The following is a 21,344-nucleotide window of genomic DNA, read 5'->3' as shown; positions in this document are numbered from 1 at the left end:
TGAGCAGGTCTGTGTACTATATCTTCGAAAATAAATATTTGCCTTGGAGGAAGTGCAATACAACTTTACAAGAATGCTATCTGAACTATCTTAAGTCATGAGGACAGATGATAAAAGTTTGGCCTGTTTTCTCCAGAATTTAGAAGGCTAAGTGGTGATATGATCAAAGTCTTCAAGATATTAACAGGAAAGGATGGGACAGATAAAGATAAACGATTTCCATGAGTTGGGGATTCGTGAATTAAGGGACATTGCCTGAGAATTAGGGTCAGACCATTCAGGAGAAATGTTAGGAAGCACTTCTACACATAAAGGATGGTAGATGTCTTCTCACAAATGGGAGTGGATGCTAGATCAGTTGTTAACTTTAAATCTGAGAAAGGTACATTTTTGTTAAGCAGACATATTAGAGGATGTAGGCCAAGGTATATGGGGTTCGGTCAAAGATCGGCCATGATTTCATTGGATGATGGAACAGGCCGGGGAACTAAAAGGCCTACTCCTCTCCCTATGTAGGAGACTCAGCTTAAAACTGTTCCAATTAGTTATGAGTGGCAGCAGTCAGCGTTGGTTGCGCAACAGACAATGGCATTAACAAGAGTGTCAGGAGTGAAAAATCAAGTATTCTCTTTGCGAGTGATGACAACATTCATGCTCCATTGGATTAATGTTGCTCCCCTGGCTGGTACCTTAACAATCCTAGCATTCTGTTGGCAGTAGCCAAACGTATTGTCCTTTCGATCATCATACTAAAATCTGTAGCTATTGCATGGGCCTGAGCTTTCCTCACAGCATGTAAATAATGGGTGCCTTATGCACTTGAAGCTCACTTCGAGTCATAGGGATGTACAGCACTTAAACAGACCCTTCTGTCCAACTCGTCCATGCTGACCAGATATACTAACCTAAACTAGTCCCATTTACCAGCACTTGGCCCATATCTCTCGAAACACTTCATGTTTGTATACCCATCCAGATGCCTTTTAAATGTTGTAATTGTACCAGCCTCCACCACTTCCTCTGGCAGCTCATTCCTTACACAAACCACCCTCTGCATGAAATTATTGCCCCTTAGGTCCCCTGTAAATGTTTCTCCTGTCACCCTAAAACTATGCCCTCTAGTTCGGAACTCCCCCACCCTAGGGAAAACACCTTGCCTATTTATCCTATCCATGCCCTTCATGATTTTATAAACCTCTATAAGGTCACCCCTCAGCCTCCGATGCTCCAGGGAAAACAGCCCCAGCCTATTCAGCCCCTCCCTATAGCTCAAATCTTCTTGAAGTTATGTTAGGGATGGGCAATAAATGCTGGCCCAGTCAGCACAGCCCACATTCCTGAATGAATAAAATGAAATATTGGTCATCAACTGTTCAGATGGTTATCAAATTCCCTTTGGAATGCCTCAATTGAGTTTGCCTCAACCACAACCTGTGGCAGTGCATTTTAGATCCAATACCATATGCTACATTAAAATGTTCTTTGTCATGTCACTACCTTTACTAATCACCTTTAATCTGTGTGCTCTGATCCCTGTGATCCGGCAGGTGGTTGAAACACTGATGACCCCAGAGTAGTTTCAGCAGACAGTTGAGAATAAAGTATGTACGATTGCTCCCACAGTCCAAAGCTGTGCAGGTTAGGTGGATCGGCTGTGCTAAAATGCCCACAGTATCAAGGCTCTAAACAAGCTGAAGATTTGTAGTAATTGCCTGGATAATTTGAATACTAAGCTACAGCCGACCAAATTCTCCATGATAATTTCTGCATGTTATGTGCATTATTTGCTGTATTGGAAAATTGAGCTGATGATGACCAGAGAGAAGAAATAGGTGAAGTCACACAGTACAGAACAAAAATAATAGTTTGTGAAAAAGAATGGAAAGTGGAATTGGTGAACCAAATGCCAGAACAAGGAAAGTGAAGCTAACCACTTGGATTTTAGAAATTACTCAGACAAAGTTTTCACTGTCCAAGATCTTTGTCAAATTTCTTCACAAGTCAGAGTTTTCAATTTCCCTTGCAATTATCCCAACTCTCCAAATATTTTCAAGAAATGTCAGGTGTCCTTTGTTTTCTCCCTTCCAAGACAGTCAGTCTATGAAAAACATCATTCTTCAGAAAAACACAAGTGACCATTCTGAGGATAGACAGACATGATGGAGGACATAACCACAAATGTACCAGCAGGAAGAGAATTTAGTTTATTACTTCAAAACTTCCAATGGATTGTTTTTAATTGATATTCACAGAGCATCGTATGAACCTTCACTATCCTCATTCCCATTTGTTTCCAAAAAGTGCACCCATCGGAAATTGAATGGGTATCTGTTTGAACATCTCGCACATTCATTCAGCCATTATTTAATTTTATTCAATAGTTAAATCATTCATTCATTTTGTTCTGTAATTTCATTCATCTGTTCACTTCATTTCATTCACTTGTTCATGTGTACCATGTTTTGAGGCTGGCTGTTGGCTCGAAGCTGCTTTCTTGGAGGTTTTTTCTAGTCAGTGAAATTTTGACTCTGTCTTTTGCTCTCTGGGTGGGTCTGGAGTTTACTTCAGCCAAAATGGTAATCAAACCCATGCTATAATCTCCTTGCTATTAGCCATCTAGCCACCTGAGATAGCAACTGGTGGTAGGGCCTTGGGTAGTGTTGTAGAACAGAGGGACCTAGTGTGCAGGTACATAATTCTTTGAAGTTAGCATCATATCATGACAGGGTAGCTAAAAAAGCATTTGGCATGCTTGCCTTCATTGCTCAGCCCTTTAAATATAGGAGTTGGCAAGTCATGTTGAGGTTGCACAGGCCTCTTTTGGACTACTGTGTCCAGTTATAGGAAGGATATTATTAAGCTCGAGAGGGTCCAGAAGAGATTTACCAGGATATTGCTGGGTATGGAAGGTTTAGGTTATGAAGAAATGCTAGATAGACGGAGACTTTTTCCGCTCAAGCAGAGGAGATTTAGAGGTGACCTGATAGAAGTTTATAAAATAATGAGAGATATAGATAGAGTTAATGATGGTTATATTTCCCTAGGATGGAGCATTCCAAGACAAGGGGATGCATTTTTAAGGTGAGAGGAGAGAGATTTATAAAAAATACAAGGGGCAAGTTGTTTTAAACCGAGGGTGGTTCGCATGTTGAATGAACTTCTTGAGGAAGTGGTGGATATCGATACAGTTAGAATATTTAAAAGATATTTGGATAATGATATGAAGAAGAAATGTTTGGAGGGATATGGGCCAGGAGCAGGCAGGTGGGATAGTTTGGTTTGGTATTATATTCAGCATGGATTGGTTAGATTGAATGGTCTTTTTCCATGCTGTATGACTCTATTACGACAAGACAGGCCATCCTCAAGGTTTATAAGAGGGCAGAAGTATCTCAAACTGTTACATATAATTATTGTAAAATATACTGATCGTTTCCAAAATAATTGATCACACTAAGGTCATTGTACATCAACTAAAATACAATTAATTAAAAGCTCAAAATTGTGAGAGTCATGTAGCTGAAGTCAGACCAGAGAATCATTAACTAAAGTTACTTCAGTTGACATCATCGATGAGTATACCATTCCAAGATTAAATTTTAGGATTATATCAAGCAATCGACCATATTCTTGATCAAGATTAATAAAAACAGGATTATACTTTGCATTTATTGTAAAATCTCAGTCATAGAGTCAGACAGCACTTAAACAAACACTTCCATCCAACTAGTCCATGCCAAACATAATCCCAAACAAAATTAATCCTGCTTGACTGCTCCTGACCCATATCCCTCCAAACCTATCCTATTCATGTATCCATCCAAATGTCTTTTAAACATTGTAATTGTACCCACATCCACCACTTCCTCAGGAAATTTGTTTGGTAACATCATCACACTTATAGCAATGAGTAGCAATACTGTGTGATTGGGCTGCTCTCTTCCTCCCTCTACAAGGATTTCAGTGAGTCTCTCTCTCACTGCACCCCCCAGGTCATCTCCTCTGCACAGAAGCTCTTTAGCCACGTTCTCAAACAGACTCGTTACCACAGCCACATCTCCTTCCTCAGCACCTGCCTATCACCCTCACCTTGACCTCCTTCCACCTATCACATCTCCATCGCCCCTCCCCCAAGTCCCTCCTCCCTACCTTTTATCTTAGCCTGCTTGGCACACTCTCCTCATTCCTGATGAAGGGCTTATGCCCGAAACGTCGAATTTCCTATTCCTTGGATGCTGCCTAACCTGCTGTGCTTTAACCAGCAACACATTTTCAGCTGCTGTTTCTTGAGCTGGCTGCATCTTAACCATAAGTAGGACAAAGAGGCAGCTCCTAGTTCCAGTCCAGCAGGTGCAATCGCTGAATCCTGCACCAATCTGATCAGTCATCTCAACCAACCACTTTCCCAAAGGATTCTGAGTTACTATGGTAACACGTACATGGAACTGCATGTTCTATTCTGGAACTAAGGATTTGAGGCTCCTATTTATTTTCCTCACATTGCTGACCAGAAATCTCTGACCTGCTTAGAGCCTGCTTTTGGTGTATATGGGATGGAATTACAAACTTGATATTCGACTTGTTTAGTTGTGTTAGGATTGTAACCTCCTTGGCCATCAAGTCCTTGAGTGGTACATGAACCTGGAATCTCTGCCTCAGGGATAGGTGTCACTGTGCCACAAGATGTCTGTGACTTAGATTACGATTTGCATTTCAAACTACTTGCTTATTTCGAACATTGAGATGATGTCTGAATGATACGAAAAGATAGCTATTATCATCATTTTTGTGGGTTGATTGCTGTAGCATCAGGCAATTCTGTTTACCTTAGCAATGTTGTGGCTTCCACTTTAAGGATGTCTGTGACTGGCTATCAGTCACATGTGTTGTCTCTTCTTTGGTGGCCATATTCTCCCCTTTGGTTAATCAATCTTATTTGTTGTTTTCCTTTTCGTCACTGACATTTACTCTATGGGTTTTCTTTGTGTCTTTTATTCTGGTCATGTTGAACACAAAATGTTCCTTAATCTTTAACTTTCAGTCTTAAACTTTCAGCTATGAGTGACCTTTCAGAAACAGACTATTTGTGGAAGTGAAATATTCTTAAAGACATTTACTATCACAAGGAAAATTCCACTTTATCTGAAAGAACCTTTTGCGATGGTAGTTAAATCAGATGAATTGTTTTCAGTGATGTAATTCAAATCGGCAAGTATTAGAAACTATAATTAGAATTATAGAGTGCATACAATGCTAGAGTAATTTAACAATGGACAGATTTCAAATTCAGTATCATACTTCTTTCCTCTGCAAAGAACTTAAATCATGATAAGAAAGAGAATTTACCATATCAATAGCTTTCAAGAGCTTTTCTGGCTTATTAATTTTATCAGTTTTGGTATCAGACCACTTTCATCAGTCTTTTTGTTCAAAATCTCACAAACCCATGCTGAAACTGACACCAGTCTTAATTAGAACTCTCTTGGCTCCTGGAAATTTAAACCATTTGTCTAATTCTTGGATCTCACTATTAACCGTTTAGGTGACTTTGAATGTTAGCATTTTTTCTATAACACTGCTATTCCTAACAATATAACCATGACGTCTTATTTGTCTTTTCAGTATGAGACCTGCGTTGCCAATGAAATACACTGTTAGTTGTATTTGCAGACACAGTTGCTGCCATACTTCCTGAGTCGAATTTTCACCATGTTTTCTTGACTACTTAAATGTTCTATTTCTAACATCCATACTTCTTTGTTAGTGTTAACCTGAAGCAGATTATTTTAATCTAACAGTTTCAAGATTGATTCAAAAGCTACAAACATTTTCTCCCCACGTGTTTTGCAGCCACTGAAACCCATTGACTGGAATGGACCTGGACTCAGATACAAAATTAGCTGGAGACAGCAAGGAGCTAACACAACCTGGAATGAGGAAGTGGTCAAGAAGCATCACTATTTTGTAACAAATACTTCAACATTTGTACCTTACGACATCAAGGTGCAAGCAATAAATGATATTGGACCAGGCCCTAATCCAAAAATAGTTACAGGATATTCAGGAGAGGATAGTAAGTATTTTTAAGTTTTAATTGTCCTTTGAAATGTTGCATTTGAGCAGCTCTGCAAAAGTAATTTTGTCGTTGTTAATAAGATCTTTTTTCTCTTTTCAACCATCTTTTGAAGGACTTTAATTGCAGATGCAACAAAGCTGTAGATAATGGAAGATTTTTTAGATAATTGTTAAAATAATTACCTTTGCATTCAAACGTAAGGTTACAATATGTGTAAATATTTCAGAGGTAGCTTACCAGATGAATAAATTCTGAATATAAGAGATTGGTTGATTGTTAATCACATCCAGCATTCTCATAGTTTAAGTACTATTTCAGCATTCCAGAGGCTATGAGCTCAATGCCCCAAAACGCAAGTTGTGGAAATGAATTTAGCAATTGGGTACTTTTTTAACTAAGGCTTTAACATGTCCAAGGAAACCAGATTTTCATGTAAAAAATAATAATTCATTGGTGACTTTTGTGAAAGGCAACCTTTCCCATGATCTGGCTTGCAAATCAATCCAATCCCACTCTTAATAAGACTATAAGAAATAGGGACAGGAGTCACCCATTCAGCCCATCAAGCCTGCTGCACCATTGAGTAGAATTATGGCTGTTCCAACGTTCCTCACGTCCATGTTCCTGTCATTTCCCTGTTACTCTTCTGATCAAGAATCTATTTATCTCAATCTGAAATATTCACAAAGACTGTGTCCCCATAGCTCTCTGTACCAGGAGTTCCGAAGACTCAATGCCTTCTTAGCGAACAAATTCCTTCTTGCCTCAGTCTTAAGTTGGTGTCCCTTACTCATGAACCTATTCCCTCTGGTCCAACACTTGCCCATGACAGGAAACACCCTCTCTTTCAAGCCCCTGAAGAATCCTATATGTTTCAATGGATCACCCCTCGTTCTTCTAAACTGCAGTGAGTCAAGTCCCAATCTGTTTAATCTTTGCTCAGAAGGCAATCCCTCCATACCAGGGACTATCCGACTAAACCTTCTCTGAATTATCTCCGATGAAATGATATATTTCCTCAAGGGGACCAAAACAGCTCACAGTTGTCCAAACATGGTCGCACCAGCAGCTGGAACAGTTGTGTAGTAAGACGTCCCTACTCTTATTCTCCAACCAAATTGAAATAGGGACCAACATTGCAGTCGGCCTTCCTGATTACCTGGTACCTTTCTGTGTTTCATGTACAAGAAGCACCCAAGTCCCTTTGTATTGCAGCTTTTTAAATCCCCATTAAATTAATATTCTGTTCTTTTGTTCTCTCTTCCAAGATGGGCAACTTTGCAGTTTCCCACATTATACTCCATTTGCCAAAACCTTTTCCCACTTGCTTAACCTATCAATATCTCTCTTTAAACTCTTTGTATCCCTTTCACAACTTGCCTGTCCACCTATTTTAGTTTTATCTGCAAATCTGACTGCAGTACTTTACTTCCTTCCTCCAAGTTATTCTGTATGTTGTAAACAGTTGTGGTCCCTGCTGTAATGCATGTAGAACCCCACAGGTCATAGGTTGTCAACTTGACAAAAAAAAACCCTTATCCCCAGTTGCTGTTTCCTGCTCATGAGCCAATTCTCTATCCATGCCAATGTACAACCTCCAACACTGCGGGCTGTTGTCATATGACTTAATCTTTTGAGAGATACTTTGTTGAACACCTTCCGGAAGTCCAAATGCAACACATCTATTGGATCCTTTCTATCCACTCTGGTTGAAAACTTTGGATAAATTCATCAGCTATGCTTTTCATTTCATAAAACCATGCTGATTATTTTTGATTTTTAATGCCCTCAGGGACAATACATATTGGCTTTACCTGTACAATCCATGTGTGAAGACTGACTACTAATTGCTGGTCATGTAAAACATGATTTGAAACTAAATACCGGTAAAAAATCTATTAAAAGTGCTTTCTGCACAATTTCATGAACGTATAGAGGAATCTCGATTATCCAGCATTCAATTGTCCGAATATCAGATTATCCCGCAAGATTGCAAGGTCCCAATGTTCGACTAAACTATGTTATCTGGCATTCGATTAACCGAATGAAATATTCCCTGCCCATGACGTTTGGATAATCAAAGTTCCTCTGTATATTGTTCTGTCAAGCATGCAAACACTCCTTAGCCTCATACATTACTTCACTTGACTTTAAAATTTGGATGAATGTAGGAAGTTGTTGGATATTGCAGAGCCTGAGGGCAGAGACAATTGTTATAGGGTGGAGTGATATATTACAGAAAGGAGGAGAAAGTCTGGCACTGCAGTCTGGGGACAGAGAGTCAAATATTGCAGCGGGAAGAGACTCCTATTGTGAGGGGAAAGAGATGGATATTGCAAGGCAAAAGGGAAAGAATTGGACATTGCAAGTTGAGCGGGGGAGGAGAGAGAGTTGGATATTGCAAGATGGATGGGGAGAGGTTCGGATATTGCAAGATGGGGGGAAGAGAGTTGAATATTGCGAGATAAGGGAGACAGAGTTGGATATTTTGGGGAGGGGGAGGGGCAATACTTGGATATGAGAAGGTGGGGGAAAGAGTTTGATATTGCAAGATGGGGGGAGAGAGTTGGATATTGCAAGATTAGGGGGGAGAGAGTCAGTTGAATATTGCAAGATGAGGGAAGAGAGAGTTGGATATTGCGGAGTGGGGGAGGGGCAATACTTGGATATGACAAGGTGGGGGGAAGAGTTTGATATTGCAAGATGGTGGGAATGAGTTGGATATTGCAAGATGGAGAGAGAGAGTTTGATATTGCAAGATGAGGCAGGAGAATGTGAGTTGGATATTGCAAGATGAGGGGAGGGAGAGGGTTGGATATTGCAAGATGAGAAGAGAGAGTTGGATATTGCAAGGTGGGAGGGAAAGAGTTGGACATTGCAAGGTGGGGAGGGTAGAGAGTTGGATATTGCAGGGTGATGGGGGAGAGTTGGATATTGGAGGGTGAGGGGGGAAGAGTTGGATATTGGAGGGTGAGGGGGGAAGAGTTGGATATTGCAGGGTGAGGGGAAAAGTGTTGGGATTCACAATATGAGGTAGTATGAGCAGGGTATTCTTGGGTGGAAAAGGGGAAGAAAGTTGAATATACAACAAGGTTGTCAGGGATACTGCTTATTGCTCTCTGGGGTTAGTCACTAATTCTGAAATGCTGGAAGGTATTGCCTGATGGCTCTTGGGAAGGAATTGGTCAATGCTTGTGGATCTGAGACGTAGAGATCATATTGACGGCTGGGTGTGACAGGCAGGTAGGGCATTCTAGCTCCAGCTGGCACACAATCTACACCATAAAGGCACTTAGCTGATGGCTCGAGCATGTCTCCTCCCTTCAGCTCTCCTTTTGTGTTGTGGCTCTCAGTTCATAGATTTGAAAATTACAAGTTAATTTAAATTGGAGTATTTCAGCAATCAGCCTGGACGCTGTGAAAGATGCCTGTTCCCAATCTATCTCCATTAAGATTCGAAATGGGCAGATTTCCCATTTAAAAATGTTTAACTCCTCAGTCCACCCATTCTGCTACCTTCCATTCATTGAGTGTAAAAGCTATCGGAACATGCAAACATGATTGAAAACTCTGTAACAAAAATATGCTGGAGAACCTCAGCAGATCTGACAGTATCTGAGTGAAGACAGGAGGGTTAATGCTTTGAGTCCAGTGACTCTTCATCAGAACTGTAAGTAGCTGGGAAAATGGGGTATTTATGCTGAAGCTGAGATGTTGGGGTTGAGGGAGGGACAGGGGAGAGACGGGAGGATAGGATGAAGATGCAGCCCCGAAAGAGAGAAACATGAAAGGGATGGTAAACAAGGAGATAAATGACTTTCAAAAGTTTGGAAATCATCATGAAAAATGTTTTTGAATGTTACTAATGAAGGAAGCTGTGAGTTGCCGTAGTCCTAGAGGACAAGCCTGAGGGATGACTAATGGTTTAACCTGAAGGTCATCATATCTCAGGCAAGACTGAGAATGTGGGAATCTTCACAAAGTCCTCAGTTGGTATGGGAATTGAACCCGCACTGTTGGCACCACTCTTCATCACCAACCAGCTATCTGAGTTAACAGCTGAGCTAACTGCCCCCCACAGGGAGCAGCTAAAGGCACTCCGGGATTCTGAAGAATGGATGTTCAGTCTGCATAGCACGATGTGTGAACACATTTCTTCACCATGTTCTTTAAAGGCCTTCCAACCTGTCACTATCACAGAGTTTTGAACTGATTTAATTATTTCCCCCAACCCACACCCAAATCTTATCACCTTTCCAGTTAAGATGCTGTCAAATGTATCTGATATTTGAAGTTATTAGAAAATTGATGCTTGATTGACTGATATTAATACATAGATTTCACTGTTCCAAAACCTGATTCACAAAATTAAAAAAAGCATTTCTTTTTAAGTTGATTTTTGTTTTTGTTCAAACCAGTTTTCTCATTATCCTAATTTTGCACACATTCGATTGGCTGCGAAAAGAGAGATGTACTTGTGTAGGATTTAAGAATAAACATATTACCAATGGAGAGGATATAGGAACAGGAGTAGGCTATACAAAACTTCTCTATGTGCCTCTTCCCCCATGAAATCCATTCCACCATTCACTGTGACGATTGCCAATCTGTAACCTGACTTGACTTATCCACCTTGGCTCCATATCCCTTAAATTCTTTGGCTAACAAAAATATATTGATATTTGTTTTAAAATGAGCAAGTGAGCTATCAACTCCAGCTTTATGCATGTCGAAGTGTTTCTGTATTGATTCCTCAATGGGGCTGGCTATGATTTTAAAATTGAGCTAGAACTCTCAAAATCATGGGCTGACAGTGAAGCCTGGTCTTAATAAACCTATCAACTTTTACTTACAGAGGCAAGTGTAAACCAAATGAAAATTTGTAATTGCTATTCTATTGTCCTCATTTCCATAAGCTGAAAAAACAGTCTCTCTATCAAGTACTTTAAAATACTAAAATCCTCAACTTAAGTAATCGCTCTTCATAATCTAACCTTGATTACATTCTAGTAAATCTTGCTCTTTCCAAGACTAGAGAATTATTTCTGAGATGTCAAGTCCAAATCTGCAGAATAGATGAGATCTGATTGAGATTGTATATCACTAGAAGCAAAGTTTGTATCCTTTTTTTGTCTGTCCCGCTCAAAATAAATCCCAATCTTTGATTAGCCCTTTTTGATTACATTTTGACCCATATATACCAGTTTCAGTCATTTCTCTATCTGGATTAAAGCTCACTGCTCCTCTGGAATGACAGTTCTCAATGTCACACCATCTAAGAAATAGGCTGGTTTATCTTGCTTACTCCAATATCAATCATCTCAAACATAATTACATTAAAGTTAATTTTTCATAATTCTGCAACTCACTTAATCTGCTTAGGATCCTTTTTACATTCCTGCACCAGCAGCACCGCCCCACCCCACCAACCCCCACTACTGGTTTCCATTCTTCATGTGGGTGTCATTTAGTTAATTGAAAATTCACGACATTTATCATGATCAGTAGAACTGGCTGGTAAGAGGTGTAGTATTATTGCACAGAGATGACATCACACAATGTGATGATCCAGAATAGAGGTCCTTGCCTGATCTTTAATAATCACTTTGCAATGGAGTCAGTGCTGAGTGTGGTTCTTGCAATCAGTCATGTGTAGACTTATGCTTATCTGATGTACCCATTTGATAAGTGGGCATAGAATCCAGACTAACTCTAAATTAGGGATCTTATAGCATTGTACATCATTAGTGTTGTTAAGAAAGTTCAAGACAGGTGTCTCAACAAGAACCAAATATTCATTGTATATATTACAAGGGTTAACATATCAATTAACACTCAAACAAGCAGTGGTGTTGAAACCAAAAGCATTAAGAGGTCTATTCTGCTTTAGCTGGAAAGTTTAGAAATATTAACTTTAAGGGCATCCCAGTTGGAAATAACATTGAATAAAGTTGAAGTATTTGTTAGCCTGCACATACTTGCATTCAAGTAAAAGAGAAATGATGGTGATGTGATCTTTGGTTTTGTTTATTTCAAATGATTGGATGAAACACAAACCAAAACTGAAAAATTTAGATGCAATACTTCATTCCTATGAAGTTGAAGTATTGTCATATTTAAGCTGATTGTTCTTACTAATTATAATCTGATAATGGATGCATATTACCAGAGCTGACAGCAAGCTGTTGAAGTTGGCAAGACTGTGTGCCAAGAGCAAAAGATTGAATGTCTTACTCCATGAGTTGCAATTTACTGAATATGTTGTATTTACATTGTGTTAGAAAATTCACATGTAGGTCAGGTTGTAGTTCAGTTCTCCCAGGTCTGCAAAGGTTTAAACTAACAGTCAGCATGAAGATCAAAACGATGAGCCAGGACTTAGATACTACTCCTTCCAACAACATTCACAACCTTAACCTGGAGGTTGTCAACAGTTTGGATCAACAATTGTCAGCGAACTGTCTCTTGATGCTGAAATCAGCATCATGATTTCCAAGGCTGCAGGCATCATGTCAAAGTGAAGCAGTTGAATTTGGAGCAAGAGCAAATTAACCAGAAATGCAAAGCTGTGTGTGAATGTGACATGGTCTATTTCAACCAGCTGTTTGTGAAGGGAAACTATGACAAAAAAATTCCTGTTTAAATAGCATGCCCTGATTTCCATTAACTTTTTCAGCTTCAAAATTTGTAGAATTTGCAACAGCATTCAAATTTCTAAAAAGATCAACTTTTTTTATGTACACTTAGAAGACATTCTGGATGCATGATCAAACAAAATGCAAAGTATCCATCCACCGATTTTGTTTGGTTACTGTCACATAGAGCATTTAATTAGTCATAGATACAAAATATGAATAGGGGACTCTGTTATCCTGGTGCCAAAAGAACAGCATATGTTAAAAAATCACTAAAGTATGTGTTATGAATAAATTCAAAGAAATTAATATCTGCAAAGCATCTGTCTGAAATAAGACCCATCCTAATATCCTCAAGGAACTGAGAAAAGACCTGGTCCAGATTGATGGTTTCAGCAGAGCACTTTTATCTCTGAAAAGTAGAGAAAAAGGTTCAGGATGAAGGAGGTACACTTAGATAGTGAAAGGCAGGAGGTTTGGAGGAGAATTTAGGAAAGGTTAATACATGAGGGTGCTCAGTGTTTAGAATCCACTTCCTGGTAGACTAGTTGAGGTGGGTAATCTTAACCTTTTAAAAAAAAGTATTTGAATGAGCCTAATGCGGCAAAGTGGGGCTGGTATTGATGGTGATGTATTTTGGAAGGTCCTCCTCTGAACTGTATGCTTCCATGATTCGAAGTGAAATATCGATTGAACAGTGAGAGACAACTCAGTCTAATATCTTCATTATGGAAAATTTCTGAGATACTTCACATTTTTTTAAAAAATAATAATTATTTATTAGCCTTCATCATTGATAAATCAACCTTTAAAAAGTTATGATTTTCATTACACGTGACAATAAATTCTAAATCTAAGCCCATTCATTAAGTAACTTTGTGGATACGAGACGTTTTGATAGACATTTGAAATACATTTGTTTCATTTATCACAGGCAACAGGTTTAGTTTTAAATTTTGGAATATGACAAACATAAGAAGTCTGCATTTTGTTGTTCACATTACCGACCTAAATGATGTGATGCTGTCACTTCTCTTCTGCAGTTGGTGCCATAATGATTTGGCAAATTGCATGGTCTGACTTGGAGCAAGATTTTGAAGCTGAGGGTATTATTATGATGCTTGTCATTCTTATTGGAAGGTGATTGCTGAGTTGTGAAAATACATTCTTGAGCTGTGGCATACATTAGCCATGTAACACTAATGGTTTAGATGCCAAACAAGCAGGCAATCTTATTTTCATTGTAACTTCACTGTAAAATATATATGTGAGCAATGATGTTTTTTTTCACTTATAAATATGACTTTGTGGAATTAGAATATAAATATTCATTGCGGAGTACCAAAGTACTGAAAGCTATGATGTTGATATGGCTGACACAGGCACGCTTTTTGCCAGTGATCAGATCGAGAATATTGTTAATGGACACTTGGTGTCATGATGTGCACAGATGTCTATTGCTGGAAGTGCTTACATTTTGACACTGAGGTAGTCTGAAAGCATCTGTCACCTTAAAAACCAAGTATCATATTGTCTAAGTTCTGCTGTAGTCTGGCAGGTGTTGCATCTTTTTCAGATGAATTATGAATGGAGTTAAACACTACGGAATTATCAATGAATAGTGTCACTCTTCACTAAATGGGATTTAGATTTAGAATTTATTGTCACATGCAGTCAAGTACAGGGGTACAGTGAAAAGTGTACAATGTCATCACATAGTGTTATCTTAGGTACAAAGGTGCCTAACTTCAAAGATTTAGGCACAAAGTAATAAAATAAAAAAAGTTTAAAAAGCTAGGCATTACCTTCATAGAATAAGTAGAAAAATAAAGAAATAATATAGTAGTTAAGATTAAAGTCCTTAATAATATATACTTGAAAACAAAAGTTAAAAGTTCAGCAATCTTTGAGTCCTTCGCTTAGCTCACTCTCCGGGAGAGCTCAACAGCCTGTTCTTGAAGATGATGCTGCAGATACTGGAGGAAATCTCTCACCACTCTCTCTTCCCATGTTAGGCTGTGATGCCATCGCTGTTGCTGCTGCTGAACCTGTCACTTGCCTGACCTCCACTTGCTGCCTCCAGAACATGCCCAGGCAGGACTCACTTGCACGCCGAGATACTGCCATGCTGGACTAAGATCACTCCAGGCCGGGCTGAGAGATCATGGTCCACTGAGAAACCAGGCCAACCCAGAGACCACTGCGGTCTGCTGAGAGACCAGGCTGAGACGCTGAGACATTGCCATACTGAGCTGAGTCACCACCATAGGCTGCCTCTCAGGCCATTGATGGAAGTGAGGGTGGAACCTGCAGGGGCACTGACCATAATCTTTCAGTCTTCACTAGACCAATGGGAGGTGCCAGAAGACTGGAGAATTGCAAATATTACAACTGTGTTCAAACAAAGGCCATAACAATAAGTCACATTAGCTTCTGTGGTAGGGAGGTTTCGTGATTGAATAGTCACATAGAAAATGTTGGTCAGGTTAGGCAAGAGCTGCCATCGATTTCTGAATGGGAAATCAGGCTTGACTAATGTGTTGGAGGGTTGTCTGGAGTCAGCAGAGTGGTTCAGTGTTTAGCACTGCTGCCTCATACCACCAGAGGCCTGGATTCAATTCCACCTGTCTTGTTTCAGTTATCACAGATCTACTTCCACACTGTAGGGGATCTCTGTTTCTATGAGGAATCAGAAAATTTGAATGTGAATAATACAGTCTATTTGGTGAACAAAGATTTTCAGAAGGCCTTTGATACAGTGACACGTAACAGATTTGTGAGGAAAGTTATAGACCATGGATTACAAGGGACAGGAACAGCATGGATACAAAATTGGCTGAATGAAATGAAACAGAGTCAACATACATTTTTCAAGCTGGAGGAAATGAAGCTCTCCAGGCATTGCTATTGGGACCCTTGTTTTACATGCTGTGTATTAATTAAAACTTGAAAGAATTGTAAACTGTGATGAGGACATTTTAGATGTCCAAAACGATAGAGACAAACTGAAAATGTAGCTAATAGACGGCAGATGTGGTTCAATGGGGAGAAAAGCAAGGTTGGCCGAGCATTGAAAACCAACATAAAATAAGGCATACAAATCTAAATGGGGTGCAGGAACCAAGGGATCTGGGACTTGTATGCACAGATCATTGAAGGTGGCGGACGGGTAGAGAGAGCAATTTTTAAAATCTTGGGTTTATTACTTGGAGCGTAGAGCACAAGATTATGTCGAACTCGTACACAACACTTGTTAGACCTGACAATATTGTGTATTGTTATGGATGCCACATTATTTAAAGGAGAAAGAATGCATTTGAGTTAACTTAGAAGTAATTTAAATGTTTCTAGGAATTAAGAAGTTCAGTTTCATTTTTAATTCATTCATGGGATGTCGGCATTGCTGGCTAGACCAGCATTTATTGCCCATTCCTCATTACCAAGAGGGAATTTAAGAGTTAATCACATTGCTGTGGGTCTGGAGTAACATGTAGGACAGACCACGTAAGGACAGTAGTTACCTTCCCTGAAAGATCTTAGTTAGCCAGATGGGATAACAATCATTCATGGTCAAGATTAAACTTTTAAATCCGGATTTTTATTGAATTGAAATTCCACCATCTGCCATGGTGGGCTTTGAACTCAGAACCCCAGAATTTTGCCTGGGTCTCTGGGTTAATATCAACTAAGAGGAAGTGAGGACTGCAGATGCTGGAGATCAGAGTCGAGAATGTGGTGCTGGAAAAGCACAGCAGGTCAGACAGCATCCGAGGAGCAGGAGAATCGATGCTTCGAGCATAAGCCCTTCATCAGGAATGAGGCTTATGAGCCAAGGGGTAGAGAGATAAATGGGAGCCAAGTGAGGCTGGGGCAAGATAGCTGAGAGTGCGATAGGTCAATGAAGGTGAGGATAATGGTGATAGGTCGATGAGGACGGTAGAGCGGATAGCTGGGAAGGAAGATGGACAGGTTGGACAGGTCATGAGGGCGGTGCTGAGTTGAAACACATCATCTTCCACCTTGGGGCCTTCCAACCGTATGAGATTAATATGGATTTCACTAGTTTCCTCATTTCCCCTCCCCTCACCCCCCACCCCTCACTTTACCACAGTCCCAAGCCTCAAACTTAGCACCACCCACTTGACCTATCCACCGTCTTTCCCAATTATCCTCACCACCTTCCTCTCTGACCTATCACATTCTCCTCCATTGTAATCTACCTATTGCATTCTCAGCTACCTTCCCCCCCAGCCCCACCCCCTCCCATTTGTCTCTCAGCTCCCCTGGCTCCCAATCCTCATTCCTGATGAAGGGCTTATGCCTGAAAACATTGATTCTCCTGCTCCTTGGATGCTGCCTGACCTGTGTGCTTTCCAGCACCACACTCTCAACTCTGGGTTAATAATCAGGTAATAGTACCACAAGGCTATTATATGAGTATAGATTGTATTTGAGACTATTGTCTTTGGAGAGAAGGAGGCAGATAGGAGATCTGATTGAGCTATTTTTTAGAATGATAAAGTGGGCTGGATAGAGTAGATGAAAAGTACCTGTTCCAATTTGTAAAAAGAACAAAAATAAGAAAGCATGTTCAAAGTTTGAGAGATCTGTAGCTCGGGTGCTCGTTGTTGTGGTTCTGTTCGCCGAGCTGGGAATTTGTGTTGCAGAAGTTTCGTCCCCTGTCTAGGTGACATCCTCAGTGTTTGGGAGCCTCCTGTGATGTGCTTCTGTGATGTTTCCTCCGGCATTTATAGTGATTTGTACCTGCCGCTTCCGGTTGTCAGTTCCAGCTGTCCATACAGGAAAGCCACACACACAGACCAAGTCCTAAACTACGAAAGCAACCACCCTAACACACATAAAAGAAGTTGCATCAAGACACTGTTCAAAAGGGCCACAACACACTGCAGCACACTAGAACTGCAAAAAGAGGAAGAAGAACACCTCTACAATTCGCCAAAAACGGATACCCCTGCAATTTCATCAACAGATACCTAAGGGAAAAACAACAGAATGAGGACATGCCACAACCCAAAGGATTAGCCACACTACCATACATCAAAAACATTTCTGAACTGACAGCCAGACGACTGCGACCCCTAGGACTCATAACAGCACACAAACCAACAGCCACTCTCAGACAACAACTTACCAGGATGAAGGACCTGATACCCAGCATGAGCAAAACCAATGTAGTGTACAAAATCCCATGCAAGGACTGCACAAAACACTACATAGGACAAACAGGAAGACAGCTAACGGTCCGCATCCATGAACACCAACTAGCCACGAAACGACATGACCAGCTATCCTTAGTAGCCACACACTCAGATGACAAGCAACATGAGTTCGACTGGGACAACGCTACTATTATAGGACAAGCCAAACAGAGAACAGCCATGGAATTCTTAGAGGCATGGCACTCATCCACAGATTCAATCAATAAGCACATTGACCTGGATCCAATATACTGCAGCGGACAACGGGAACTGACAATCGGAAGTGGCAGGTACAAATCACTATAAATGCCGGAGGAAATATCATAGAAGCGCTTCACAGGAGGCTCCCAAGCACTGAGGATGTCACCTAGACAGGAGACGAAACATCTGCAACATAAATTCCCAGCTCGGCGAACATACCCACAACAATAAGAAAGCATAGATTTAAATTTATTCACAAAGGAACAAATGTGATTTGCCATGAAAGTTTTTCACATTTCCGTTAGTTAGGAAGTGCCTGGAGGTATGATGGAAGATTATTTTGGATAGATGTATTGTGTAAAAAGATGGAGAACAAGAAAAGCAAAAAATTGGCAGGAGGTAATGATACTCAGTTGGAGGACTGGTGCAGACATGATAAGCTGAATGGCCTCCTCTGCACCATAAGCGATCTATAATTTGGTGACAGGACATGAGTGGCCTGACAAGGAGATGTAGGTACACATACAGTACCATTAAAAGGAGAATGAAGTATAACAGTATGCTGGTAACTCATGCAACTTAATGGGAAATTTGCAGGTGATGCTGTTATCAGATTACTCCTGCCCAGGTCCTTCTAGATGGTAGAGCTGTTAATTTGGAAGGTGCTGTCAAATTATTGTGAAGCAGAAGGAGGCCATTCAGCCCATTCACACTGCACCAGCTGTCTGAATGAACATTTCACTCAGTGACGTTCTTCAGAATTCTGTGACCCAAATAAACCACATCCACTGTTTCTCCCTTATCTATTCCAATAATTAAATCCTTAAAAACTCCAGTAGATAGTTAACCCTTTCATAGACCCATGCTAGCCTTAACCAGTTCCATTCATGCTTTCCAAATGTTCTGTGATCATGTCTTTCATGAAAGACTCCAGTGTTTTCCCCTCTCTTGATGTTAGACTAACTAGTCTATATTTCTCTGTTTGCCTTTTCTCTCTCCTTTTTTTAAGTAGTGGTGTCACATTTTCCATCCTTTAGTTGATAGGATCTGTTCCAGTGTCTAAAGTTTGGAAGATGACTACGGATACATCCAATATTTCTCAGGCCAACTCCTTTGGTATTCTGGGATATAGTTGGCAAGGCCCTCACCTGTCTTTGCCACTCTTGAACCCCATAACTTTTCCCAGCACCATTTCCTTACTCATAGTGATTTTCTTCAATACCGCCTCCTCCTGAGTCCTCTAACAAAACAATGACGAAGCTTTGAGGAGTCAGGAATGCAAACTCCCAGTCTCTGTCCTCTGCTATGAGCCATACTGAGTGACAAGCACAGTTCTATTTGTGATTAACAGTAAACCACAACATATTAATGATGAGAATTCAATAATGGTAATGTGCTTGGAAGGCCAGGCAAAGTTGTTAGATTCTTTTTTGCTTGAGATGGTCATTGCCTGGCACTTATGCATGGTGAATGCTATTTGTCATTTGCCAGCCCAAGGTTGTATATATTTTTCCAAACAACTTGTTCAGACATAAAGTAATAGAAATGTACGCCCCGGAAACACACCCTTTGGTCCAATTCATCTCTGATGAACAGGTGTCCTGAATAAATCGAGTTCCATTTGCTAACATTTATCCCATATTCCTCCAAACTCTGTCTATTCATGTACCAACCCAGGTGCGTTTTAAGTGCTACAATTATACTAGCCTCCACCACTTCCTCTGGCAGCTCATTCTATGCACACACCACCTTCTGCATGAAAAGCTTGCCCCTTTTAAATCTTTTCTCTCTCACCTCGATCCTATGACCCTCCCCACCCCAGGGAAAAGACATTGTCTATCCATGGCCCTCATGATTTTAGTCACCCCTATAATGTCACACCCCAGCCCCCGAAGCTCCAGGGAAAATAGCTTCAGCTGATTCAGCCTCTCCCTCTAGCTCAAATCCCCCAACCCTGGCAACATCCTTGTAAATCTTTTCTGAACCCCTTCAAGTTTCACAACATCCTTCCTATTGCAGGTAGACCAGAATTGCGCATTGTATTTTAATAGTGTCCTAACCAATGTCCTGTACATCTGCAACATGACCTCCCAAATCCTATACTCAATGCACTGACCAATAAAGGTAAGCATACCAAACACCACCTTCACTATCCTATCTATCTGCAACTCCACTTTCAAGGAACTATGAACCTACACTACAAGGTCACTTTGTTCAGCAACACGCACCAGGATCTTAACATTAACTATATCAATCCTGACATGATTTGCTGTTCTAAAATGCAGCACATCACATTTTATCTGAATTAAACTCCATCGACCACTCATTGGCCTATCTGATCAAGATCCTGTTGAACTCTGACGTAACCTTTTTGCTGTCTACCACACCTCCAATTTTGGTGCCATCTACAAACTAAGTAACCATACCTCCTATGTTCGCATCAAAATCAAAATAAATGACAAAAAGTCAGGTGGCCCAGCATCGATCCTTGTGGCACACCATTGGTCACAGACCTCCAATCTGAAAAGGAAACCTCCACCACCATCCTCTGACTTCTACCTTCAAGCCAGTTCTCTATCCAAATGGTTAGTTCTCCTTGTATTCTATGTGATCGAACCGTGCTAATCAGTCTACCGTGAGGAATCTTGTCAAACGCCTTACTGAAGTTCAAATAGATCACATCCACTACTTTGCCCTCCTCAGTTGTCTTTGTTACTTGAAAAAACTCAATCAAGTTCATGAGACATGAGTTCCCACACAAAAAGTCATGTTGACTATCAGTCCTTACCTTTCCAAATACATGAGCTGAAAATGTGTTGCTGGAAAAGCGCAGCAGGTCAGGCAGCATCCAAGGAACAGGAAATTCGACGTTTTGGGCATAAGCCCTTCATCAGGAATGAGGAAAGTGTGTCCTCATTCCTGATGAAGGGCTTATGCCCAAAACGTCGAATTTCCTGTTCCTTGGATGCTGCCTGACCTGCTGCGCTTTTCCAGCAACACATTTTCAGCTCTGATCTCCAGCATCTGCAGTCCTCACTTTCTCCTTTCCAAATACATGTAAATCCTGTCCCTCAGGATTCTCTCCAACAACTTGCCCATCACCAGTGCTCACCGGACTATAGTTTCCTGGCTTTTCCTTACCACCTTTCTTAAATTGTGGCACCTCGTCAGCCAACCTCCGGTCTTCTGGCACTTCACCTGTGATGATTGATG

At 40.5% G+C, this 21,344-nt stretch overlaps 1 protein-coding gene across 8 annotated transcripts in view; it reads left to right on the top strand.

Moving 5' to 3' along the window:
• The window catches only part of chl1b (cell adhesion molecule L1-like b), an 892,764-nt gene that overhangs the window by 640,274 nt on the left and 231,146 nt on the right, over positions 1–21,344 (top strand). For all 8 annotated transcript variants that reach the window (XM_060835722.1, XM_060835723.1, XM_060835715.1 and 5 more), the window contains one exon: positions 5,851–6,073. In XM_060835722.1, coding sequence (XP_060691705.1) covers positions 5,851–6,073 — 223 coding nt within the window. The remainder of the gene's footprint in view (positions 1–5,850; positions 6,074–21,344) is intronic.

The sequence above is a fragment of the Hemiscyllium ocellatum genome, chromosome 14, assembly GCF_020745735.1.
Source record: "Hemiscyllium ocellatum isolate sHemOce1 chromosome 14, sHemOce1.pat.X.cur, whole genome shotgun sequence".
NCBI lineage: Eukaryota > Metazoa > Chordata > Chondrichthyes > Orectolobiformes > Hemiscylliidae > Hemiscyllium > Hemiscyllium ocellatum.
The sequence above is the reverse complement of the archived record's forward strand: the minus strand, read 5'-3'. Positions and strand labels throughout refer to the sequence as shown.